The 27,253-nt window shown below is 41.7% G+C and overlaps 1 protein-coding gene and 1 long non-coding RNA gene across 5 annotated transcripts in view; one reads left to right on the top strand and one right to left on the bottom strand.

Annotated features, from left to right (window-relative positions):
- LOC126545410 (low-density lipoprotein receptor-related protein 2-like) overlaps positions 1–11,940 on the bottom strand; it is a 109,211-nt gene extending 97,271 nt beyond the window's left edge. For both annotated transcript variants that reach the window (XM_050193256.3, XM_050193255.3), the window contains exons 1-2: positions 11,647–11,940; positions 10,354–10,488 (exon numbers count right to left, since the gene is read on the bottom strand). In XM_050193256.3, coding sequence (XP_050049213.1) covers positions 10,354–10,488; positions 11,647–11,734 — 223 coding nt within the window. In that variant the 5' untranslated portion in view covers positions 11,735–11,940. The remainder of the gene's footprint in view (positions 1–10,353; positions 10,489–11,646) is intronic.
- An 855-nt stretch (positions 11,941–12,795) lies between these two features.
- LOC126545497 (uncharacterized) overlaps positions 12,796–27,253 on the top strand; it is a 62,077-nt gene continuing 47,619 nt past the window's right edge. For 2 of the 3 annotated variants that reach the window (XR_011892329.1, XR_008608578.2), the window contains exons 1-2: positions 12,797–13,445; positions 25,763–26,050. This is a non-coding gene — a long non-coding RNA (uncharacterized lncRNA). Of the gene's footprint in view, positions 13,446–25,762; positions 26,051–27,253 lie in introns of all 3 variants that reach the window. The other variant, XR_008608579.2, reaches the window with a different exon arrangement.

A 27,253-nucleotide genomic window follows, 5' to 3' on the forward strand; every position in this document is an offset into this window, starting at 1 on the left:
TTGGCACAGTTAATTGCCTGGATGTTAAGAAAAAAAGTGCAAAACTGCATGCACACGACCGCCGGTTAAAAAAAAGCCTGTGCTTTTGCATCGAGAGGCCGTAGCATGCATTTGGAGAGGAGCGGGCCACACGCAGCAACCCTCCCTGACCAGCTGCTTTCTGCAGCTGCCGGCAGGCAACGATATAAGTTTATGCTGACGCCGTCGCGGCAGCAGCTTGAATCCCTGTACACAAATATACCTACATCTACTAATATATGTGAACAACACTGTGATGTCCGGTTTTTCCGACTACTGTTACAGGCTGCTCAGAAATTGAATGTTTTCCAAAATCCCTTGGTCCGTAAACTTTTGTAGTTGACTGCACCTGTAACGGATCCAGCACTATTAACCTCTTCTCTAATTTTTTACCCCACTAATATTCAAGCACAGCTTGCTTATCTCGATGGCTGACCAGTTGATGCTTCCGTCCACTTTAAATTCAACCTCCTCTGGAAAGTGCACATTACCTACAGGTCTTGCTCGGTGAACCTTTGCATTCCATTACAATGTCCTGAGTGGTCTCCTGATTTTTGCTGTAGCAGACACATGCCACATTTCGTTGTGAATATTTGCTCTAGCCTGTTTTTGTCCTTAGGCAACCAGGTCAAGCCTCAAGTAGCAAGGCACTGCCCTTTGTATTACCATATAGATATTCCCTTCCAATTTCTTTCTTGCCATTCTTGTAAATCTCCATAGACCTTTTTGTTTCCAATATGTACATCGAATTTACTGTCTCTGTCACTTTCTTTTTGATGACTCCTGGTTGTATATATACACTTTAAATTGCCGTGCACCTTGGTTGCCAACTTTCTTGACCTCTTTCTCCATTGTATTCAAGCTCTTGAGGTATATATTTATGAACTTCAGTCGCCCAATTATTTTCATCCATGTTCCTGAGTCGTTCTTCGAAACTAATTTTGCTCTGGGCTTCTATGACTTCAAAAGGAGCCCAACCCATGCCACCCTGTCCTGCTTTATTTGTGGTCGTACTGTGGGCTCCCAAAACCAACCGGCCTACTAATCTTTGGTTAACTTCAACCCCAACAAGATATCCAATTTAAAGCAGATGGCATTTGCAAATGTTAGCAGTGGAAACATTACTCATTTCCAGATTATACGCACCACCTCATATTGTAGCCCCAAAGTGCTCCATGTTTCATTATTGCTGCATTCCAGATGCCCGTTATTTTCAGAATATCTTGGTGGCAAATTGAGCAAGACTCTTTCGTTTACGCATACACCAATGCACTTATATTGCTTGACTATGGGTATGACTTGCCATTGAATTGATACCACATAACTATTTGTCTTCATTAAAGATAATTTCCTATTTCTCTGTGCAAAACTAAAGACCTAGATTTGTCACTGCATTGCCACACATACTTGCAAATCTGCAAATATCTTGCATTGTCCACTAGAAGCACTATGTCATCTGCATACATCAGCCCAGGGACCTTCTGTTGAACTGCTTGCCCATTATAAATGTAAGATAAATCAAACCCTAATGCACTGTTTTCCAGTCGTCTCTCAATGTCCTTAAAGCATGAACAGCAATAGACAGAGGGCATCCTTGCTATAGTCCTGTCAAAGCTTTCTATACTAAATATTGATCTCTCAGACTTCTCTATTGCTGGATCTGTTTGAATATGGGTGCAGCTTTATTCGCACAAGACGAGGACAGAGAAGAGGCCAAGACACACGAGTGCAGACTTGTGTGCACTTGTCAGTTTCCGTTTATACGTGTTAATTACGATGAAATTCTGTTTTTTCAGCGACCCTGTGGTCCATATACTTTTGCTCACGGGTGTACTTAGATTCAGGTGCACGTTAAGGAAACCCAGGTGGTACAAATTTCCAGAGTCCCCCACTACAGCGTGCCTCATAATCAAATTGTGGTTTTGGCACGTAAAACCCCACAATTTAATTTTTTTTTCTGGTACACCCTACCTGGATTTCACTGTAACCTGGAGCTCTAACTTAAATAACATGTGCAAAGCAGACGATGTGCTGCGGTACATCAGAGACATTATTAGGGATAACTTTGGTAAGAAAACGCAGTCCATATTCAATAAGGTGACAGTTTGGGCATGTTGGTAAGACATGAATGCATATTTATGCGCACAAGGCGAGTACAGAGAAGACACACGAGTGGAGATTTACAACAGTGTTTTATTTCGAAGAAGGGAACCACATATAAGGCAAATTCTGTGACACATCACGTGTGCGCCGTCCGCAGAAAATTCCTACCTTTACGCAAGAAAGATAGCTCCTTCCTGGAAAGGGCGATAGACAGTTTGTTGACTGTGCGGAATTGTTTGCAATCTGCCTTTGATTTGTGGGTCAAGCTAGGTTGGTCAGAGCGGACAATGTCTTAATGACAGGCTTCGGGAGCATTGCTACAATGTGTTAGAAACGAGAGGGGGGTTTTGGGATGCACACTGTAGAAATTCCATGCATAATCAGGCAAACGCTGCAAAAAAGGTCGCCTGTAAACCAGTGTATAGTGCTTGCTCAATCGTCAGCAAAAGTCGTAACCAATTAACCCGCAAGATCATCAAAGTGGAATTGATGGACAAGTGTGGGGACACCTGTGTGTCAAAACCATCTATTGCCCTTTCCAGGAAGGAGCTATCTTTCTTGCATAAAGATGGGAATTTTCTGTGGGCGGCGCACACGATGCATTACAGAATTTCACATATATGAGGTCCCTTTTTTCGAAATAACACACTGTAGTAAGTCTGCGCTCGGTTGTCCTAGCCTCTTCTCTGCCCTCGCCTCGTGTACATAAAGCTGCATTAATGTCTTACCAACATGCCCAAACTGTCACCTTATTTTGCAACAGGACTGCTTGTTGGCCTAGTTGGTGCTTGCTAAAAGACATGTTTTTTCCCGCAAGTTAAAACACACAGAAAAGGAAGAGATGCCCGTGTTGTCTTCTATGTGTCTTCCTTTTGTGTGTGTTTTAACTTGCGGCAAAAAACATGTCTTGTCACCTTATTGAATATGGACAGCGCTTTCTTACCAAAGTTATCCCTAATAACGTCTCTGATGTACTGCAGTGTATCGTCTGCTTCGAAGATGTTACCGCCTTCATCCTTATAGCTGTTTGCAAATCTTTAGTTGGAGCTCCAGGTTACAGTAAACTTCTAGTACACTGTATCAAGGTACAGCAACAACGCTGGTAGCCACATCTGGTGATGCAGTGTCTAACCAAAGGTCTAACCAAAGTGTCTAATAAAAGTTTCAATCAATAACACTGTAACTTGCATATTCTGCCTAACTGTTGGCGTAAAACATGGGTAGCAGCATAATCGTTAACATACCCTACAAATTATGATACCTTCGACAATAACAGAGGTGAAAAAAAAAAAAATTGAAGTGCATTGTAGTTGGACAAATCATCACAACATGTCACCACCAGCTTTGCTACTGCTTGCCATGGCTCCGGTAACCTAGTAATCTGTAAATGGTAATAAGTTTGTACGTTCACTTCGTATGTGCATGTACGTATACTTTGTGTGCAATCAGCACAAGACACTCAATGCGATCAGTACTGAAGCCTATTCCGAACAGCAATACATGCCAATGACATTGCACGTCACCGAACACAATTGCTGAAACATGTGATGCAACAGTGTTACAATGTAACAGTGTTTACAAATAGGAACCACACTGGTGACTACACCAATAGGTGCTACACTTTCCAATTCATCACTCGCATGAACTGAAATGCACCTGCATTTGCAATTGATACCTTACCAATATCTATGAGTTGGTAGCAATCGAAACTACCAGTCATTCAGAGATATTTTTGTGCCAGTTAAACGGATATACAGTTAGGTGCTAGCAGCAGCACCCTGCTCGCATTGTCGTCAGCCTTCACCACTGTTTAGCATGCATGTCGATTTTATTAGCTCATTTTGTTGTCCCCCTCTGTTGGGGAAAAAAGAAACAGCCCTAGGTTGTTGCTGGCGTTGTTACCACGGATCTATTGCTTCACTTATTAGCCCCGAGATCTTCCAGTGGCGCCTTCTCGCATGTGTTGTCAGCAGGACTCCACTGCCACGTTGCACGTGCATTCACTATGTGACGACGATTCGACGCTGTCAGTCGACGTGCTGGCAGTCGAAACGCCACAAACCTGCATTTGCTCTCCTTTTCCTATTTATAATTTCCTTAAAGCGCCAGCTTTGAGGCCAAACCCGAAATGCGCGCAAGCTGTCGCCCGCCATTTCGCTTTGCCGATACAAGCAAACCGCAATGTGCTTTCTGGACGTGCGTGAGATCGCAGCCACAAGCGAAACGTGGCGGAACGGACATGTCAAGTGAGTGCACTGTCCCCGCCGGTCAGGCACAAGTGAAAGAGAAAACGAGCAGTCAAATTGAGCTGCGCTCCAGCTATTGTAAGCCGCCGCAAACATATGCCTGCCTGCGAGGGCTGTAGTTCTGTAAAATGAAATTTATTTACAATAAACAAAATTTAATATTGAGATTTTACGTGCCAAAACGACCATATAATTATTAGGCATGTCATAGTGGGGGACTGTGGATTAGTTCTGACCACCTGGGTTTGTTTAACGTGCACCTAAATCTAACTATACACAAGCGTTTTTGCATTTCGCCCACACTGAAATATGGCCAGGGTTGCGACCTCGAACTTCGCAGTGACACGTCATAGCTAATTCACTAACACATCGGCCATTATATGGAATATACATTGAATATATAACATTTGTTGTCCTCCTAATGCTAGCATTCATAATACGTACACTAGCAATAAATACAGATAGCAATAGGAGAGTGCAGTGATAAGCGAGCATGCTGTGAGAGCACGAGCAAATGCATGAAAATGAACCTATTCCAGCCGGATTGTAGCAGAAGAAGGCAAGTCTCCCGTCTAATGTCACAAAAGTGGCACTCGCAGCACCACCATTGGTCGCGCATGAGGCTAATAGTAGCAAACAGCATTGGGAGGATGCCACAGAACAAGTGAGAAAGCAGCAGCTACGCTGCTGAAGCTATGCTGTCGAGCGAGCTGTTTCGTTTTGCCGTGCCGTTAACAAGATGGCGGATGGCATTTTGTGGCAAGTCGATAGATGGCACTCTACATCTAAATGTCCCTTATTGTTACATTAAAGATCTTTAGAGCAGACACATTCACAACTACCATGGCAACAGCCCCAGCAGCACATTCTTCCAGCATGTCCAAGACAGACGAACATAATATACAATGCTAAATCCTAGACATTCTTTTTTTTTCTTTAACTTATACCTCTGCAGTGAATACTTTCAATTCAAAACTTAAACTTTACACTGTAGAGAGTTTTAAAATAGGGGCCCCGAACATTTTGGGGCCTCAAAAGAAATAGTGTCCAAGACACTCCGTATGCACGAGACGCAAACAGCATTTGGGTTTTTCGTCGGGCACACTATTTCGCTGATTTAATGGGAGCCCCAAAAGCTGCCCCAAAAGCTTTAGTGTGAACAAACATGGTGGCACACATCGAAGTTGACAGCTCTAACCTAGCACCAAACTGGGCTCAATTCGTGGTAACGCGCAAATTCGTAAGCTAGGAGAAATGACTGCAGTTATCGCTTTCTTTCAAATAACATGTGTAATGAAGATTGATTCATTAGACGCTGCTGATTACAAATGCGATTGTCATTTTCATGGCTTGCAGGCCTAACACGGTTTAACTTGGCTGGTGAAGGCACATAAAGTTAGTTACTCGTAACTCTGTGCAACAAATTGCTTGCTGCTAATAGAATAACCTCTAAACACTAATTAAACACGAAAACACAAGTCAGAATTCCTCTTCTTATCATAAAATGGTATATTTTATTCAATTATTTATAATAGCTTTTCTTTGATGCCGTAGTGGTGCTCAGGGATAGAAGCGGTCAAGGAAGTCTTGGAGCAGCTCTGGGAGCAGCAAATTTGGCACATTGCAGCAGTAAATACATGTTTTGGAGCAGCTTGGTAAAGGTCAATATGAGTGAAGTACAGGCATATGAAGAAAAGGTATTCTTTATTGAACTTCGCAGAACACTATTAGATTATGGCAGATCAGTTCTGCAGAAGCCTGCAAGGCGAGTAAAATTCATGACAGGGAAAAATTGTAATCCACTCAACTGTAACATGAAGCTACTTAAGAAACCCATACAAGTTTTTCAGAAACCCCCATAAATTACATACCGGATGTGCCAACTAACTGTGGCCAAGAAAAAAAATAAGCAAGGGCTTTCTGTGAACAGCACCCACTCTAGGATGATAATGCTAGTCAAGTTTGTTTCTTTTTTTCAATGTAAACAAGTAACTAATATCAAATTTTAATGAACTAATATTTATTACCTTACTTATTCAATAAGGTGCCAATGCAAAGGTTGTGGTACATGTCGAGAAATGACTGATAATAGTGTATATAGTGACCTAGGTCATGTGTGGTCCTTTCCACAAAAGAATGAAAACAAATGCTGTGAAATTTGTCTAAAAATCCACATGACAACACGTCCCCGCACCAGTAATATAAGTGGTCTCAGGTGCAAACCTTGTTATCAGTGCACCGTGTAGAACAGGTAAACCAGGGGGCACCACGATATTGTAACAGTTTGAAAAGTGAACCTTTACACGATCGCACTACTTCACGTTTGGTAGGGACTGAAGATGCATGCCAAAAACTGCTGACACATCTGGAAAAACGCGCTGCGATTCATTCCCAGTGCCCCTGTTTGACGAAGTTTGCGTAAAGATTGATTGAATATTTGGTGCACAGAAGCATTGTCACAGTCAGAGTGGTTTATTTTTACTTTCTATTTATTTCACAGACTTTCTTTCTCGTTAAAAAAAGTCTTCACAAATCCCAGGTTGTTTTAAATGCTGTTATCGGTGAGTTGTAACTGTCATAGAAAACTTTTTCACAAACATCTCATCTAAATTTATGAACTTGTCTAATTAAACTGATTCGTGCACAATAAAGGAGAAATATTCACAGTGGCCACCATGAACACCCTTCAAGGTGCAGTGAATGCCAATCAAGCAGTGCCCTCTTATAATTTTTTATTATTGGCGACCTGCAGCTAAGATAGCAGACTACTGCAGAATAAATGTGAAGTGATGTACTGGTCATTGCACATTTCCCATTATTTCACATTATTTGGAGAGAAAAGGTGCCAAGGTATTTTTGAAAACAATAGAGGGATAAAAATGTTCACTGGCTTTCCAATTTGCATCGTTGACTAATATTTTCAATAAGCTTGATTATTCGAGATTATTAGTAGCTATGCACCATAACGCCAGTGTAAAGCGGCAACCAATATTTCATGCGCCGAACGATAGTTTTTTAAATTTTATTTTACTTGATCTGCGCAAGACACGTGAACATTGTTGCCACGAATGCAATTTTGGAGGTTTGCGTTTTCGTAGAACTTTTACTTGGGACGACCATTCGGCTGCTAAGGTTGACTAAATAGAAATCTACATCCTTGGCTTGCCTTCTGCACCAGCAAAAACCTCCTTTTGTGTGGTGTGGCCCTGCAGAAAATAGTGTAGCCCGAGTGCAAACTTGATAGACGATTGCAGTTGCCATTGGATATTTGTGACTAGGAAGTTTCATGAAAGTAAGCAGGTCATTTGTCAGTGTGGTGCACTACCATCCCGGTAACAAGATGTGGTGCACATGCAAAATAGATTTACAACATCACATGCACGGCGTTTGCCCATTAATCGGCTCAGATGTACCAGTAGGACGCATAATTGAGTGCTAAAATGTGCAATGAAACTGATGAGCTACACGCTGAGCGGAGCGTGGGACATTATTCATTCAGCACGGCTTTTCTTCCCGACTGCCCCCATGGAGTGAGCACCAGTTCAAATCATATTTAGCTGGTCCACACATATGCAAACGCGCAGCACCTTTATAAAACATTCACTGGGTGCTCCAAGCGCAAGACACTATCTCCAAACACAAAGCCCTATTCCTAAATCTCTTTACTCCTGCATGCCCCAGCGCTGACACCTGCAAAGCTCTTTGGGGCCCCAAACTTTTGGAGCCCTTATCCTCATACTCTGTAATACTAAATTTCTTAAAGTATCTTCAACTGAGACACGTCGTAGAGCGGTCAAGTGACAACCTAATGTGCATAAAAGGGCTTGCACAACACCTGGTGAGGATCTAAATAAAATACAAAAAAGTGAATGTTCTGCACAGTCAACCAATGTAAGCAATTAATACTGCAAGTTATTATTATTTTAGCCATGACAGTTAATGTTCTAACCATTTTCAATTGATATCTCAAATCTATGTCTAAACCTAGTCAAACGCACTATACTTAAATACAATTGTGGTCTGTCCAGAAAGTTTGCAACTTTAACCTGTCTACACACGAACCTGTTGCTCAATATCACATATGCTTTTGATCAACAACAGGTACTACATAACCCAATGTGCCAGACTGCAGCTTCAACTCTGGAGCTTGTTTTCATCTAATGATTTCAGTCAGCCAAGTTACATTGTTGATATATTGCCTGTATATTGGATCATTTCTTCACCATTTTTAAAAGCAATCTCTTGTGCAAAGTAGTATGTCCCTATCCATACGCTTTCCTTGACTTCAGTAATGCACAATGTCAGCGTACTAGATTTTCTCGAACATGATTATGACCACTTTTATCAACGTCACAGTGATGGTAGACGTGTCAATTTTCTGTTTCTACACTGCATGAATACATCCCAAAAGATATTAAAAAGGTTGTCGCCCTTGTATCACGTGCAGAATAAGACATCTCAGGAAGCACATAAAAGGCTCATGCCCAAATCCAAAGAGAGAACAACATTTTAGTGACACTGTGATCATACTTGTGACCAAAAATAAAATCTTCCCGGCACAACTTCTTTAACGTCAAAATGCAGGACTTTCTAGCTATCCAAGAAAGCTTTTACTTCACCTAACACAAAAGGAACCAATTAATGAAATAAAATAATGATGCATGAGAAAGGCGTTACTGACCCAACTTGCATAGTAACAGTGTACAATGAACACTTTTCCTGTTTTTTGTGCAGTATGAATAACTAGATTTCGCTTGCACCTCTAGGCAGTATGTGCCCGATTTAGTGATAACTAAAGAAGGTATTCTTGCTGCCTTGCTCCACTCAGACCCAGACCAAGAAATCTTCAGGACTAGATGAAATTCCAAATACATTTGTTTATATATGCCGAGTGGTGTATGAGTAGATTAAATTCCTTACAAAGGTGCTGAGGGAGAAAAAAGACATGTGCTTGAAGAGAACACAATTGCTGCTATATTACAGAATATCTGTCAACCAGACTTGTAAGCAACAAATTAAATGTAATTACTTGTAATCATTTACATTCTTGAATGAAATAATTTAAATCAGTTCCCTTTTTTTTCTGAAACATGTCAAAGTCTGCTGTTGACTCTTCAATGCTCAAGAGAGTTCTTGGCCACATAATCAATGCCACCTGCCTTCTCACCTTGATGTTCACCAAACTGAAATGTGCTTCTTAAAGTTGCCATTTTGAGTCACTGAAGTCAAAGAAAATTTTGGCTGTAGAGCTGAGCAGAACTGCCAAAGTCAGCAGTTCTGCATGGAACCTTCAACAAACTTACCCATTACTAGGCTAGTGCAAACAATTTGCATTTACATACAAAGTTTGCAAACTTTCCGGACACATATGTTTTCTTTGGATGATCATTCATTTTAAAAAAGAAAATGGAAAGTGTGATTAGTAAACAGAGATTCCAGGTACCAATGGTCATAAGAGGGTGGTTACTAATGCCTAGTGATAGCACACTGCATGAAGACAGGCTGGCAGAACACATGCTTAATAAGTCCAGTAGCCATTCACATGGTCCTTAAAAATATTTAATTTGCCACAGAATGGAGCAATGCTGCAACTATTGGTATGCTTACCAGCACAAAAATGAAACTGAAAAACAAATCTTAGTATTCATACTCGAGACAAGAAAATCAAGCATTAAAATTAATACTCACGCGAAACTGATACAGAACCCTGAAACCTTGTAGTAGTTATACTAATTGGATCCTCTTAGGACCTCAGGTGTTAAGTTTTATAAGCTCTGCACTTCTATCATTTACTGCTTTTAACTGCAAAGTGCACAAGGACGACATACAGGACAATCACGAGATATCCAAGAGAGAGCACCAGTTCTTCCATAATTGTCTGCTCAATTACGAAGGCAACAGTGACAGGAGAAACTGGCAGTTAATAGGAACCATTAAATTCAGCCTGAACATGCAAGTAGCAATGCTTGTGCAATGGGTGCCTTACCTACTGGAAGACAGGAAACACGATTGATGTCTAGGCGAAAGCCCTCAACACAACCACATTCAACAAGAGATTGATTTTTCCAATTCTGTATGCATGTCTGGGCACAGCGTCCCCATTCATTACACGGGGATTCACCTGGAAGAAAATGGCAGAAGGTTAGGAACATTACAGCCTTGATGGAAGAAAGAATGGCGGTAATGAATTTTCATGTACAAAGGTACCCGCATACAATTTTTAAATGAAAAATTATAACAGTATGTATGATCAACTTAGCAAATATTAAGATACTGTGGTAAAGCTTTAATAAAACACTTCACTAGCCTAATAATATCTTATTCAATTTCTTTCACGCAATGACACTACATGTACTCTATCACAAGGCAGAAGCGGCAATGGACCAATTTCAGACCATCTGGGATTCTTTGATACGCCAAGGAACAATCGCAGATGTTTTACAGCGGCCGCATTTGAATGGTGCCAAGGCGAGACCGCAATGAACGCACAAAAACATAGTAGCAGAACCTCTATGCCACAGCTTCACGGCAGTGGGCGAACTCAAAATAAAGTTGTCACTTCACTATGGATAACCCTGCTCTAAACGTTAGCCACACGATTGGCTTAAAATTATTTTTGTTAAGGCACACTGTCATTTCTTAATAAAGGTCGAAAGTTGAACCTGTACCAGCAGGCGACAAGTGCAGTTTTGATAAGCCAAGATCCTGCCTTGTGCGAAACGTCGCCCCCCCACCCCCACACACACTCCAAAAAAGTGGGGGGATGAGGAAGATCACGGCAACTTTCCTCAGAGCTGTTTACTTTCGAGCGCACATGCAATCACCGATTTTCTTTTTTGTAAACACCATGGTAAAATACAGGCAAATGTGAAATGAACAAAGCTAAGCGGTGCGAACATGCAGAAAATATATATATATAACGTTTTTTTTTTCCTTCCTCGCAAGAAACTAAGTTCGCGCGGCGCATGGCCCAGGTCACGATATCACGCTACCTTGTTGATTTACATTAGTTTGTGCCTTTATATATACATATAAAAATAGAAGCAGCGGTGGGCGCGAGGTTTTCGTGTTTGAAGTGGCGAAATTATATGACAACATAAGCTGCCGGTTGTAGCCGCTATAGAGCAGGAAGACGAATGCGCGCAACTTAGTCCGTGACCCTCCATCGTCCTTCTCGGCGAACGACGATTGCGCCTAACGCACACCGGAAGCACAGAAAACACCCTGCTCATGGACTTAGGCAGTTTAAAAATGTTACCACCACAATAGTCGTACTTACCATTATTGGCCTGAAGAGATTCCGCAAGGTTGAGGGCGAAAGCAAATAAAGACGGGAGTAGACGCGCAAAGAAGCATGCAGAGGGCATGTCAGAGGTTAAGAAACTAAGGAGCAAAAAGCGGTGAGGTGGACTTCAAACGCTTCGGGCAAGCAGTGAAGCGCTTCTATCGTCATAGTAGTTCTACTAAGGCGATCAGCCGCATTTGTAGGCGGTAAATTGGTAGGAAAGAGCTGCCGCGGGCTGCGCTGATGAGACGAATAGGCAGACGAAGTCGTGCGGGCGAGCCGTGCACCGGTAAGGGACCCTTTAACAACAAGGGACAACATTGCGCCCCCATACAGTAAAGTTTATTGGCGCTAGCTGTGATATATAAAACACTTTCATCACAAAAAAAAATATGCATTTTATATAAACAGAAAACCAAAACAGCCCTGCACAATATAAAATTGTACACTGCGTGCAATAGAAGCTTCTCAACACGGCTGAGGAGTTCACGGTGAAAAAGCGGCTGTATACAGTTGGGTACGGTTGGTACCTCCCATAGAGTTTCAATATAGTAATGTAGTGAGAAACTCTATGGTACCTGCGTCCCTCCGTGGTTGGTACCATAGAGTTTCCTACAAAAATTTTTCTAGGAAACTCTATGGTTGGTACAGTTTGACCACCAGTCACGTGGCTCGAGTTATGGTTTCGCACTTTCGTCAATTGGGTTTCGTCAATGCCTCTTCGGTTTCGTATGTCTCATTCCTGCAGGAAGAAAACTGAAGATCGAGAGAGACATAATATTTATTTGATTATATATTCATCTCATCAGTTTTTCTCCTTCCTCCTCGGTCTCGACGCTTTGTCCACGCGTTTCCTTCTGTTCTTTCGCCCGTTTTCGCACAATGGCGCCGAAGCAGAGGGCGCGTAGTCTTTATTCTATGGCGCGTGGTCTCGCGCTACTGAGTCGCGGGCGCGTGCACCTAAAATATAAGTACGCGAACGTTTCTGCATTTCACTGAAGAGCAGCGCATACCATAGAATAAAGAACCCACTGACCCAAGGCTATGTGCTGCTCTTCAATGAAGGTCAAAGACGTTCATTGATAAACAAAGCCACGTGGACAAAATGATATGCCATTCCTGTTCACTACTACGGTATGTTGATACTCCAGCAGTGGCGAAATTGCAGGAATCGCATTTTTTGTCCTTTTCTTTTTTTAAACCTTACGTGCACAGCAGCCCTCATACTAAGATGTCATCATCATCATCAGCTTATTTTGTGTCCACCGCATGACGACGGAAGCACACTTATGAGCACGCGGAACACGCGAAGCATACCTAAGTTGGTTCTTTATTCTGTGCGTTGGTTGCTTTGGTCTTTGGTGTACTACGGACGCTCTCCCCAGGCCTCGTATTGCGAGTCATTGATCAAGTATCGGGTAGTTTATTTGTTTTTAGTTTTGTTTACTATTTTCCTCTTATAATCTCGTTGATCCCATAGTGAGTTCCTGTCTATTTCTTCTCCCGGCCAGCGGTCCTTTCTCTGGGCGGCTTCCCTTCCCACCAGTGATATCTCTATGGAAGCTTTCTTGCGCAGTAGCATTCACAACGTTCCAGTTGCCCTAGTGCCAACCAATGGGGGATTCATTCGCGTGAAGAATCCAAAGACAATTCAGGAAAAGCTGAGGAAAGCAACCCGCACTTCCGGAGCGTAGCCAATGTCTGACAATTTGGCAGAGGGGGCATTCTGTTTTGTTCGGCTGACCAGACCTGTCTCCGACCTTCTAAATTGTGGAATGTTCGCGAGTCACCCGGTGAGCCCTTTTATTCCTGCTCATCTAGCTTGCGCTAAGGGGCTAGTTCGGGTAGTCGACGCGAGTCTGTGTGTTTCGGAGGTGCTGCAAATGTTCTCCGCGGCAGGTGCCATATCCGTCTACCGACGTTCACGAGTTTCTAAGAAACAAAGTCCCCACAGCGTCGGTCATTGTCACTTTTGCAGGCGCAACTAGACCTTCAGAGTCAAAGCATGGCCTTTAGTATGCACGGTTTAAGCACTTTCTCCCCGCCCACGTCACAGCGTTCAGTGTGGGTGATATGGCCATAGCATTAAGGAATGCAGATCAGAGCTTCGGTGCCGCATTTGCGGATCATGACACTATGCAAAGATGTGTCTCTCAAAGCGAGCGATGCTGCTTGTGCGACAGTTCCCACCCTGCGGGTTGTTCGAAACGCCCGGCAACAGACCAAGATCTTCAAATTCTACAAGTTATAGAACGGAAGCGATGTTCGCGTCGTGTTGCTCGGGCTATTGTTTTAGAGAAATCATGTGGGTACGCTGAAGCTCCTGCACGTCACTCAAAAGCTATGCATGCATCTCTTGGTTATGTAGCAGCTACTGTGGACCAGAAAGTTATGGCAAAAGCCCGTGACTGTCTTTTTTTTTTTTTTTTAACCTTTCCGAGACCATTGGGCAAGTTTTCACTGCTCAGATCTCACAACTTTTGCAGATTGCGGCGCGACCAAGTGTTGTTTCTGATATTACAGCTTCTTATGAGAATAAAGACAAAGACCTATCGGAAGAAACCTCACACTGCAGTCCAGACGACACAACCTTCCGCATCTCATGTTGAATGCCAGGGTGGTAGCAGTTGCGAGCCCGGTTCAGAAAACGTTGAGAACATAGATTTGGATGCTCGAACGTGTAAATGTCACGCTTCTCCGTACTCCCATAGAATTACTGTCCTTCATAAACTAAAGGCTAAAAAAAGTCAAAATGACAACCTATCAAAGGATGATTTCCTAAAATATAGTATTTTGCACACTGCAGTTAATACTGCCGCCATATCATCAACATAGGGACCTTAAGTACTGTTGGACATAGAGATGGATATAGGGACCTTTAAGTACTGCAGTGGAACTGTCGTTCCATTTTTGCTGCAGCCACCTATTGTTTATATTTTTCTTAAGAACTCCTGATTTGATTATTTTGCAAGAAACGTGGTTATCTACAGAAAAGAGATTTCGTTTAAAGCATTATCGTAGTTTTCGTCTGGATTACCCTTCTCGTAGCAGTGGCGAATTTGAGCATTTTTTGTTTCTTCGGAAATTTGCCATAGAGCTCAGATTAGTCACCAGTCATTCTGTGCCAGGAAGTGAGGTGCTAGCATTGGACGTAATGCTGCCTGGTTAGGCCCCATTTTCGATAGTCAATGTTTATTTTCCTTCAAGAGTTATAAATACAGGTTCTTCTCTTGATGCCACGGTTGCAGCATGTAGAAAGAGTATAATCGTAGCTGGTGATTTCACCAGCTATGAAATGAGAAAGAAATTAGAAAAGCTGAGGCTACATATCTGCGCACATTAGGTGACAAAATAAAATCTAATCCGAGAGATCTCTGGAAGTATGTCAAAAGTAAAAGGAACAATAAACTAGCTGTGCCTGATACTATAGATGATGTAAATTATGGTGATGACGTAACCAGCAACACTGAGCACTTTATTCACTACTTCCAGTCAATATTTTCTGGCACTGCTGCTATTGTGAAAGACTTACCAATTTCTACAGACTTCGAACAAACGGAAAACATAGCAATAACAGAACAGGGAGTTGCTTCACTGCTCAAAAACGTTAAAGTTAGTTCCACATCTGGTCCTGATTATATTCCAAACTATGTCTTAAACAACTGTGCTGCATCTGTCGCCCCGTTTCTAGTAATTCTTTTTCAAACATCCATCGTAGAGGGGTCCCTGCCTAAAGATTGGAAAAGTGGTAACATAGTACCTGTATTTAAAGGCGGCGACAAGACAAATACAAAAAATTAGAGGCCTATTTCACTAATTAGTGTCTCATATAAGCTACCGGAGCATATAATTTATACCAACTTAATGAGTCACTTACAGAGCAACGGATTCTTTTGCCCCACGCAACATGGGTTTCAACGGGGGTTCTTGTGTGGCACTCAGCTAATCGAATTCACCCATGATATCGCATCATCAATAAATAACGGACACCAGGTTCACTGCATATTTCTGATATTTCTGACTCTGTTGCACATAACCTTCTACTGACAAAATTGTCTGCCATCAAAATTCCAGCATCACTGATGAAATGGGTCGAGGCGTATCTGACTGGTAGAAAGCAGCGTGTTGTCCTTGAGGGACTGACCTCATCAGAGACTGAAGTCTTATCAGGCGTTCCACAGGGGTCCGTCTTGGGCCCCCTGTTACTTCTGATATTCATAAATGACATAGGAATGCATCTTTCCAGTCACATACGCCTGTATACTGGTGATTGTTGCATATATCACGCCATTATGTCCCCTGCCAATTCAAGTATCTTACAAAATGACATTCTGACAGTGTCCACGTGGTGCGACAGCTGGAGCATGAAATTAAACTCTGCCAAGTGCAGTGTCATTCACTTCACTAACAAGAGGGTACCGCTTGTTAAAAATTACTTTCTACACACTGAAACATTGATCGAGGTAAGCAGTTACAAGTACTTAGGCGTTGTCTTTAAAAATAATCATTCTTGGAATGACCTTAGAGCGTGGCATCTAAGGCTAGTCGTATGTTAAATTTTCGAAAACGTAATTTCTGGAGAGCCCCCCATAAGGTAAAGGAAGCGCTTTATTTAACAAACGTTCGTCCGATGTTGGAGTACGGCTGCTCAGCCTGGGACCCAGAGACTAACACAGCCATTAATCAACTGGAATGAACACAAAAACGTGCCACCCAGTTCGTTACCGCCAACTATGATTTCACTCGAAGCTCATCACAAATTCATGTTAACTTGGGATGGCCACTTCTCGAGAACCGACGGAAATATTTACGACTTAAACTTTTCTTCAATTACACAGGCAAGACTGGTTTGTGCAGGGGCATATACATGAAGAACCCAAGTTACATATCACCCAGAACAGATCATCCGCTAAAAGTACAAGAGTACAAATGCCGTATCAATCTATATAAGCATTCCTTCTTTCCAAAAACTGTACATGATTGGAATAAACTGCAGCCTGATATTGTCACAGCAACGCCATCTGTGTTTGAAAATTTGTGGAAACATTTGTACGTTTAGTTCAAAAATCTGTTTTGCTTCAGACAGAATAGGAGATTAACCTTTCCTGTGCACAGCTTTTATTAACCTCAAGTGTAACCTTGCCTTAATTGCTGTTTTATTCCATTATTATGTTATTATTAATATTGTGTTGTACTATGTACTAAATTGTATTTATATTGTATTTCATAATAACCTTAGGTGTAATGTTATATTAAGTACTGTATTTTTCATTATTAGTATTGTGTTGTATTATGTATTCGATGTATCCTTTTGTACCATCAATCATCTGTATTTGAACATATGTATAATATTCCTTCCCCCTACTCTAATGCCCAACATTTGGCGCTGTAGGTATGGAAGAAAATAAATAAATAGGTCTCACCATGTATCATGGGGCTATCGGTCCAATTCTTCTGGCAAACGATTGTTAGATTTGACTTCATCAAATTACCTTGATTGGGTAAATTCGAGAACCCCAACCTATGTATCCCAGAAATCGCATTTGGTGCTCGACCTGACTTTTTCAGTTCGGGTTGTGTCATTTTGTCCTGGTCTGCTGTCACCTCGGCCTTCCAATAATTTTTAAAATCGCGTGCTAAATTAATTTGGTCAATAAGCATCTATATTAATTCTATATATATATATAAATATATAGAATATATATATATTATACCAATATTGATATAGTAATCAAATTTAAATAAGCAGGGAGGACTAAGTGACGAAGTAAGGGGGCTTAATTTGTGTTGCGTGATAAGTGGCAGTTATACAAAATCCAGATTCAGTATGCAGTAAACCAAAGGTGGTACTTATTCCCCTTGGTGGAATCGTGACTGTGAATGCGAATATAGAAGACGAAAAGCAGCGTGGAGAAGTTACTGCAGGACCAGTGTCCACGTAATTGGAATGACTAAATTTGTTGCAGCTACATTCAGGTAGACAGTTGACGAAGCGAAGAAAATTATAACGCAAAACATTACAGCTATTTATCACAGTCTAGCAATAAAAAAAGCTCTATTTAGGTTCTTACGGCCTAAAAAGATTTTTCAGCCCCAACAAATGTAGAATCTGTTAGTTTAATTTTCACGGAATTGGTGCAGTCACTGGAGGAGATGGCAAAAGACCTAGAGAGTCGATTTACGTCACTTCTACCCTATCTTATGCCAGCACCGGAACAAGCTGATGAATTCACAGCAGTCGCATTAGAAGAATCGGGGCTCCTGATGGCATAACCACAGCAATGATAAAAATATTCGAATTGTCTCCCCAGGATTTGCTCAAATTCATAAATTTTTCAATTCCGAATACATGGATATATCTAAATTAGAAAGTTGCCAAAGTAATTCTTCTACTTAAAAATCAGGGCGATGGACACAATAGATAACATTAGGCCTATTTCTATGACTTCAAATCTTGTGAATTTAATCGAGAGAGTATTGTATGGTCATATTGAAAGGTGGATAGGCAACAACTTAATATTAAGTGACTCTCAAATAGGATTCAGGCCTGGGTGCTCAATTTGGTGTGCTCATGTTGACTTGGCGAGTCGAATTCAACTCGCTCGCTGCAACAACCAGTATGCGGCCTTAGTGGCATTAGACATTGCGAAGACGTATGACAGTGTTGAGCACACCATCTTGATCGGCACACTTGAAAGTATGAGTCTCCCACAGTACATAACTGTATACGTAATTTCCTGAGCAGATGTACATTTTATTGCTATCAAAACTGTGTTTCTTCTCCATGTTGCAAACAGACAATGGGTGTTCCTCAAAGTGCAGTACTTTCCCCCATTCTATTTAATATTTTACTAAGTCATTCCTACACACCATGATTTGCAGGTACACGTATCACTGATGATATCGCATTTTTTTCGGTGTCAAGCGATATGCATAGACTTTGTAAAACATCATACGTATTTGAATCAGATTGAAATGTGGCTTAAGGGAATACAAATGTGTTAACAAAAGTGCTGTCATAGTTTTCCCCTTAACTTTTCCCATCTAGATAACACTGATGTATGATCAGGAGATAATTCCACAGGTACAATCATGAATATCTGGGAATGACATACAGAAAAGCTTAATTGGCAGACACACATAGAATACATCACATCTAAAGGAGCATGTGCTGTTGGTTTATTACGAAGAGTCAGCAACAGTCATTTTGGAATGCGCAGGGAGACTCTGCTGATGATTTACTGTATGTAAGTCCGCCACATGTTAGAGTTTGGTTGTGTATAATTTTCTGGAGGTCCTGCTTATAAGTTGCACCCTCTCGTTCTTTTACAACACGAATCGTTACGTCTATGTCTTGGCCTTCCAAAATTTCTAGCGAATATTTATCATGAAACTCACCTGCCTTCTCTTCAAACTCGATTTCGGATACTGACAGTTGAGACATTACTGAATATCTGTGCTTCTCCCCAGAGACGCTCCTCCTATGTGTTCATTCGAGAGCCGACTGTATTCTTCGCGAGTCAGTGGTCTCAACTGCATCGTCCCCAGGTAATTTTGGTGCAGAAGCTATTCGAACCATTGCAAGTATCAATCCATGATATGGTTTTCCCAAATTTACCTACTGCGACAGTAAGTGTTGAATTCGATAATATATTTCCTAATAACACCAAGCTTCTGCCTATTAGGTACCTAAAAGGTTTATTAGATGACCACCTTGAGAACCTCCCTATATATACAGTAATAGCCGCAGATGCTTCTGTGAGCGGAGAGAAGGCAGGAGTGGCATATTTTTGCCATCATTAAATTGGTCTTTCTCTCTTCGACTGCCCGACTTTGCACCAGTATTTCAGGCAGAGTTATTGACTATCAATCTAGCTGTACGAAAACTTCCCTCATCTATTTATTCAGCTGGAATCAATGAACTCCTTATCTGTTTGTTCTGCTCTAACAGTACCAAATTTATCTACCATTCTCTGTGAATTTTATTCATCTATCCCCCAACATTTACGCTTCATCCTTTTGGTACGAGTACCAGGACACATGGGACTCGCTTTAAATGAGTCGGCAGGCGCACTACAGGCAGCATCTCGTAGAGGCCCAGTACTGAGGATCCTGAAACTTTCGGCATGCATCACGGCTGCAAGATTTAGAAAATTTTGTGTTCAAGAAGAACATAATAAATCATATGTATTAAATAACACTGATTTCCAGCACGTTAGATTCCCTTGGCATAGCAGGTGGTGTTCAAGAAAATGTGAAGTTTCATTCACCAGAATGTGTTGCCGAATACCAATGCTTAATTTTTATTCCTACAGGTCTGGTTTAGCACCTTCCCCTCATTGTTTTTATTGCAATGAATCTGAAACTATAGAACATTTCTTTATAGTGTTGTAGGTTCTACGTGCACAGAAAACTTCTAGAAGGTCCCCTTCGCCAACTTGGATTGCGCATTACGCTGCCTGTGAAACTCTCTTGGGGCGTCGGCACTAGGACACTGCAATAGGAATGTATTTGATGCCATATTTAATTTTGTAAGTGAAACAAAGAGAGTGCCATGTTAGTTGTTTTACTTTCCTCTATATGAACACAAAAATGTTAACTTCAAATTTTAAAATAATACAGCCTGAAAATAGATAGTAACGATTAGTATTCATCTAATATCATTTCTAAATTACGAAATTCTATTGAAGTATTCATCCTTTCTAACCTATTGTCGCCCGATCCCCTGTAGCTGGTTGAGCCATATCCATAGGAACCAAACTGCAGGACAAAGGCTGCGCGAGCCGATTACAACTAGTGCCCGCGGATTTCCTAATTTCATCACCCCACCTAGTCTTCTGTCCTCGACTGCTCTTCCCTTCTCTTGGCACCTATTCTGTAACACTAATGGTCCACCAGTTATCTAACCTACGCATTACATGACCTGCCCAGCTCCATTTTTTCTCTTAATGTTAATTAGAATATCGGCTATACCCGTTTGCTCTCTGATCCAAACCGCTCTCTGTCTCTTAACGTTATGCCTAGCATTCTTTGTTACATCGCTCTTTGTGCGGTCCTTAACTTGTTCTCAAGCTTCTTTGTCAGTCTCCAAGTTTCTGCCCCATATTGTAGCACTGGTAGAATGCACTGATTGTACACCTTTCTTTTTAATGATAATGGTAAGCTTCCAGTCGGGAGCTGACAATGTCTGCCGTATGCGCTCCAACCCATTTTTATTTTTCTGTGAATTTCCTTCTCACGTACTCCTTCCTTCACAGACTCTAGAGGCTAACTGGCGATCCTGTTCTCTTGCCCGGGTATTCATCCTTATCTGTTTCCTGCATATTAATCTTCAACCCCACTCTTATACTCCCTCTGTTAAGGTCCTCAATCATTTGCTGTAACTCACCTCCAGTGTTGCTGAGCAGGACAATGTCATCTGCAAACCGAAGGTTACTGGGATATTTGCCGTGGATCCTTTTTCCTAAGCCTTCCCAGTTTAATAGCTTGAATACTTCTTCCAAGCACACAGTGAATAGCATTGGAGAGATTGCCTCCTTGTCTGACCCCTAGGTATCTTCCTACTTGTGTAGAATTTAGGTAGCTGTGGAATATCTGTAGATATTTTCCAAGATATTTACGTAAGTGGCCTGTATTCCTTGATTATGTAATGCCTCTATGACTGCTGGTATCCCTGATGAATCAAATGCCTTTTCCTAATCTATGAAAGCCATAAAGAGAGGCTGATTGTACTCTGCGGATTTCTAGATTACCTGATTAGTGACATGGATGTGATTGTAGGGTATCCATTCGTGAAGCCAGCCTGTTTCCATGGTTGACTAAAGTCCAATGTTGCCCTTATTCTATTGAAAATTATCTTGGAGAATATTTTATATAATATTGGAAGTAAGCTAATGGGCCTATGATTTTTCAATCCTTTAACGTCTGTTTTTGTGGATTAGAATAATGTTTGCATTCTTCCAGTTCTCTGGGACCCTTGAAGTCGATAGACACTTTGTATAGAAAGCCGCCAGTTTTTTAAGCAATATGTCTCCTGCATCTTTGATTAAATTGACTGTTATTCCATCTTCTCCTGTCTCTTTTCCCAGTTTCATGTTTTGCAAGGCCCTTCTAACCTCATCGCTTGTTATAGAAGGTATCTCTGCAACCTGTTCATTACTGCTTCGAATGGAGGTATCGTGGCTATTATATTCTATTAGGATATAAAAAGTATTGCAACCTCTTGCACATGCTCTCACTGTCAAATTTGTGTATTTTCAGGCCCAAGTATAATAGGTGGATTGTAATGGTTGTGTATTCATTTCTCTGCACTCCTGCTGGTCTTGTAGTTATAGTCGTTAGTGTCGTTAGTCCAGCTCTATTCTCGTGCATTTGAGGTGTTCCACAAAGATATTGGGAAAAGGGTGGTCAACAAAGGAGACCAAGGAATGTGCCCCAAGTGCTTGGCTCCAGTGAAAACCAGACGCTCAATACATGCTGTGGGTGTGTCCTGGAACACGGGCGATCATACTTGAGAATTGAAAAAAGGCTGGACTGAAGCCAGACCTACCTGAAAACTGTGACCGTTAGGTGATGGACAACAAATGGTTTCCAAAGACACTGCTGCAATTCTTACACGATGCAGAGTTGGAAGTGTTCAACTTTCCTCTATTCCTTATGCCTTGCGGAAAATCCTTCTCAACACACACACAAAATTCACTGATGATGTCGATACTGCCTAATGCGAAATTTGAGCGCAGCTCTATACGTGCTTTCATTTCACGCTATATTTGCTGGCGCGACTGCCTCGCTAATGTGGAGGTCGTGAGAGGCAGTGCGTGGGTGACACGTGGGTGCGATTTGCAGCAGCCACCGCAAACAGACTTCCCAGACGTTGCGCGCTACTCTGGTGCAATCTCATAGTCATCGTCGCCGCACTACGCTTTTCATTTCCCACTTTCGCTATACCCTCCTCCTCACGTCTTTCATCCTTCGCTGTGCTCATTAGCTCAGTTACGCCAACACAGGAACAGGCACCTAAAAGCTGCGCTCTTAAGAAAGTGTCGTGGATAGGGGAGTCCTGTACGAGTCTATTGAATTGCATCAGCTCATCAACGAGACCATAGTGAGCTCAAGTTCTTGCAAGAGTAAGAATGAGTGCCAGTCAATCAGAAACATTGCAAGACTCTGCAAGTACAAGAATATTTGTTGAATAAACATGTCCTGAGCCGTAATTCCATGTCTTTTTTTGTGAGCTTGAATAAAGCATGTTCTCCTTCTCCTGCTGTACAGTAGCGCATACGGTGTGAAAGGAAAAGCTGGTGTCCACCTTGTAGCTACAAAAAGCTACAAAGGCAACACCTGCAGAAAGGAAGATTGCTGTTAACTAAATATTGGTCCAGGGATTGTATCTGGCATCTCCGGCATTCCGGGCATAGCTTCCTGCTACTATTAGCTGCAATCAGCAACTATATATGCTGTTGCCTTGTCAAATTTCTGCAGGCACGAAGTTAGCCATTCAGTAGTGTTCATTCTTAATAACTGGGGAACTGTAGCCAGTTGTGAACTGTTGAATATCATGTTTTCTAATGCAATAGAGAATTTGACATTGAGCTTACGCAATTATGCAAGTGACTACAAATTTAGTCAATAAGTTTTGAGTAACTAGCTAATCAGTGATAACACAAATTTACCACTGTGCGCTAGGTGATGGCTAACAAAATGCCGTAGGTCCCATCATCGTACCTTGAAGCCCTTTTCTTTTTTTAAACAGTTTGGCCCACATTAGCTAGCACACATGGTATTTCTCAAAAATAGCGTTTGTGGTGTTGGTCAATGGAGCTCTGTCCAGCGCATTCCAAGCTTTTTGGAGCTGCAGTTTAGGTGAATAATCAAAGCATAAACGTTAAATGAATGAATTCTGGGGTTTTACGTGCCAAAACCATGGTTTGCTTACGAGGCACGCTGTAGTGGGGGACTTCGGATTAATTTTGACCACCAGAGCATCTTTAAGGTGCCCTTAATGCACAGGACATCGGGATTTTTGCATTTCGCCTCCATCGAAATGCTGCCACCGAGGCCACGATTTCTGCCTGCGACTTTGTGCTTAGCAGTGCAACCATAGCCACTAAGCCATTGCAGAGGGTAAAGCATAGGCGTTAAAGGGGCACTAAAGCGAAACAATAAATCGGTTTAGACTAATAAAGCGTTGTTTGAGAACCCTGCAGGCAGTCATTTCAAAATAATAGGTTGATTATTAGATGTGAAAATGAAGATCGAAGTATCGGTATTTGAATTTTATGCCGAAACCCCTATGGCCGGTACGTCAGTGTGACGTCAGATTCCAAAGTATGTTTTCGCATTTGGGCCGCGTTGGTTGAGTAAAAGTTCCCGAAACTTGCTATGTCTATTATTTGGTTCCTTTAGAACACAATTTAGTGCATCTGTACCACTATATAAGTAAGTAGGCCCTAGAAGATGCCATCAAAATCCATGATGTCACAGTGACCAGGTGCAGGAACTTCAGGGAGGCGTCGCCACCCGTCTTTCATTCTTTCGCTTTTTCTGGCTTGCCAAGCATCTGATTGTGGTAAGAGTGGTGTTTTTAGTGTCGTAGAAAGGTAATTTGCTGATGCATAAGAAATCATTTTTTCTCTTTAGTGGCCCTTTAAAAATGGGTTTGAATATCTGACTAAAAGATCATAAAATATTTGCTGTGGTGTAACAAGTGTGCAATAAATGCTTGTTACATATGATTTCTACAAAATTTACCTTGATTTTAACTCGTTAAAACTTTCTTTGTCACGACCAGTTACTTGTTCCAAGAGCTGTGAGCTATGTTTCCAAGTGACTGTTGCGGAGAACAGAGACAGTAGTAGCAAGTAACTTAATTAAAAATGCTTGCGTAACTGGTAGAAATGTTCTGTAACATGGTAAAGCACCCATTTTTCAGATTTGTTGATTGCTACGTCCAACAGCAGCTTAAGGACTGAACACTGGAATTGAGATTCTGTTGGCGCAGTTTGCTCTGTGAACTGCTTACCAAAAGTAGGTTGTTTGACGCTGGTTATAACAGAATTAAAGTGAATCAAACGGAGACTGTCAATTGTTGTCGGTATATGAAAAGACAGTGATCAGTACTTGTTCCCTTTTAATGCTTCGTGTTCAACTCATGTCAGTAATTTGGGAATTAATATTGTGTGAAGAACAGATACGACACATTTTTCAAATCCGACATAGCTGCTTGGCGCAACCCTTTGGGCTAGATATGCCTTCAAGACAAAGTTGCAGCCAACTAGAAATGGAAGCCTCTTTAGCTGTGCGGAACACAGTGAAATTATAATAGTTCACTGAGGTGTTCAAAATCACACACATAGGAGGCTGGTGCCGTCTTATTTATGTGGAGGTGCTTTGCGGACCGAGGAAATGAACAGTTCTGCTTGTACATAAAGGAAGGTGGCTCAAAACTTCGTGCTGCACAAGGTACATTAGTTTTCCTCTTTAATGCAACACACTAATGCTCTGCTGCATAAAGCTCTCCTAGGCACTCTGAATGCCACTGTGCAGGATTGCTTTATGGCAAGCAGTCCCATCACCTTCTATTTCTGTGCTCTTGGTCCTAAATGGAAGCTTTAGCTCAGGAGCCGCAATATATGGGAACGAACAAATAATTTTTTAAGAAAATAACGTGCACACATTTTAATAAGGTTCATAGCATTTACAAGAAAACGTTAAAAGCTGGTCATTATCATCATCAGCTTGTTTTATGTACACTGCAGCACGAAGGCCTCTCCCTGCGATCTCCAATTACCCCTGCCCTGCGCCAACCGATTCCAACTAGTGCCCGCGAATTTCCCAATTTCATCACTCCACCTAGTCTTCTGCCGTTCTCGACTGCATTTCCCTTCTCTTGGTACCCATTCTGTAACTCTAATGGTCCAATGGTTATCTAACCGGCGCGTTACATGACCCGCCCAGCTCCATCTTCTTGACCAATTTTGCTCTTTCTCTCTTCAAATTGAGGTGAATCCTAACCCTCACTAACCTATGATCACTGCACTTTACCCTACCCTGTGGACTTGGAAGCACCGAACGAGCACGGATGCTGATCAAATTTTTTCTGGTCACACAGATTGTGCTGTTGAGGACCGGATTCGTCAATGCAGGGTCTGAGCATGCGCTGCATCAGGCCTATCTGCTGCTACCTCCGGCTGTCTGCCCTGCTGGCTTCATCGGACGAAACACGTCTCAAGAATCTATACCACGTGCACTGCTTTGGGACCACCTGACCAGCATGGTGACGTCGACGGGGACATAATGGCACTCGGATAAAAGCAGCAGCCTTTTCGACATACCCTTCAGTGGACTTGGAAGCACCGAATGAGCACGGATGCTGATCAAATTTTTTCTGATCGGACAGGTTAGTGACAAGCATTTAGTCTCTTCAGTTAGAAACAACGGCGTAACATTGACGGTGCTCCCAAGTCCACAATGCTGTGTTGCTATTTTGCAGGATTGTTTTAATGTTGTCTGCTTAATGTTACTAACATCCGGGGACGAACAAAATCCAGGCCCTGACTGATTCAGATGAATGTGTGCAGCAGGAACTAATGAAACGCATTCTAAGAGAACAAAGGGAAACAAACAAAACACTGAAACAACTGTCTTCAAATATCAAGCATGTGGAGACAATAGTTGCAGATTTGCAAGAAAGAATGACAGTTATTGAGAATGAAAGGGGATTATGGAAAGAATGCGAAGACAAGATAGTACACTGCGAGGAATTGTGTAAATCTACCATGACACAAGTAGAATTTCTGGCATCAAAGGTTGATGATTTAGAAAATAGAAGTAGGTGGAATAACCTAGTAATTTATGGATTAAGTGAGAGCTCTGATGAAGATGTCGAAACACTTGAAGCAAAAGTGCGAGACGGTATACTTAAGACGATTCTAGGAATAGAAATTAACTCAATAGAACGAGTTCACAGAATCAGTACAAAGCAAAGCCAAAGGATACGCCCCGTTATTATCAGGTTATTTAACTTCGCTGAAAAAAACAAAATATTATCAAGCTGAAAAACACCCAGATTTCAATATCTGAAGATTTCGCGAAGAAAGTATGCGACACACATGGCTAAGTTATGGTGTTCTGCAGTAAGTGCCAAGGTGAAAGGGGCAAAGGTATCACTGGCATTTGATAAACTAAAAATAAATGTCAAAACCTTTATATGGAATGAGTATGAGAACCGAAGAATTGAACGATCTAAACCGATAACATCTGCACACGCTGGCCCAGCAGCTTGTGGTGGCACGTGACGACAACATACTAAATGTATCAGAGTGTTATCGCTGAATGCGCGCAGCGTAGTCAATAAGTTCAGCCTACTTGAAAGCATAGTTGCAGCCCATGACCACACATCATAGTCATCACGGAAACCTGGCTTCACGAAGGCGTCCAAGATTCCGAATTGTTTCCACCTTCTTATCGGCTCATACGGAAAGACAGAGAATCGCGGGGGGGAGGTGTAGCTGTCGCAATTAAATCTAACATAAAATTCACAGTTTTAAACAGCATACTTGACCATGAAAGCATATGGTGTAAACTTATATTTAATGGAAAA

This window comes from Dermacentor andersoni, chromosome 1 (assembly GCF_023375885.2).
Source record: "Dermacentor andersoni chromosome 1, qqDerAnde1_hic_scaffold, whole genome shotgun sequence".
NCBI classification, from domain to species: domain Eukaryota; kingdom Metazoa; phylum Arthropoda; class Arachnida; order Ixodida; family Ixodidae; genus Dermacentor; species Dermacentor andersoni.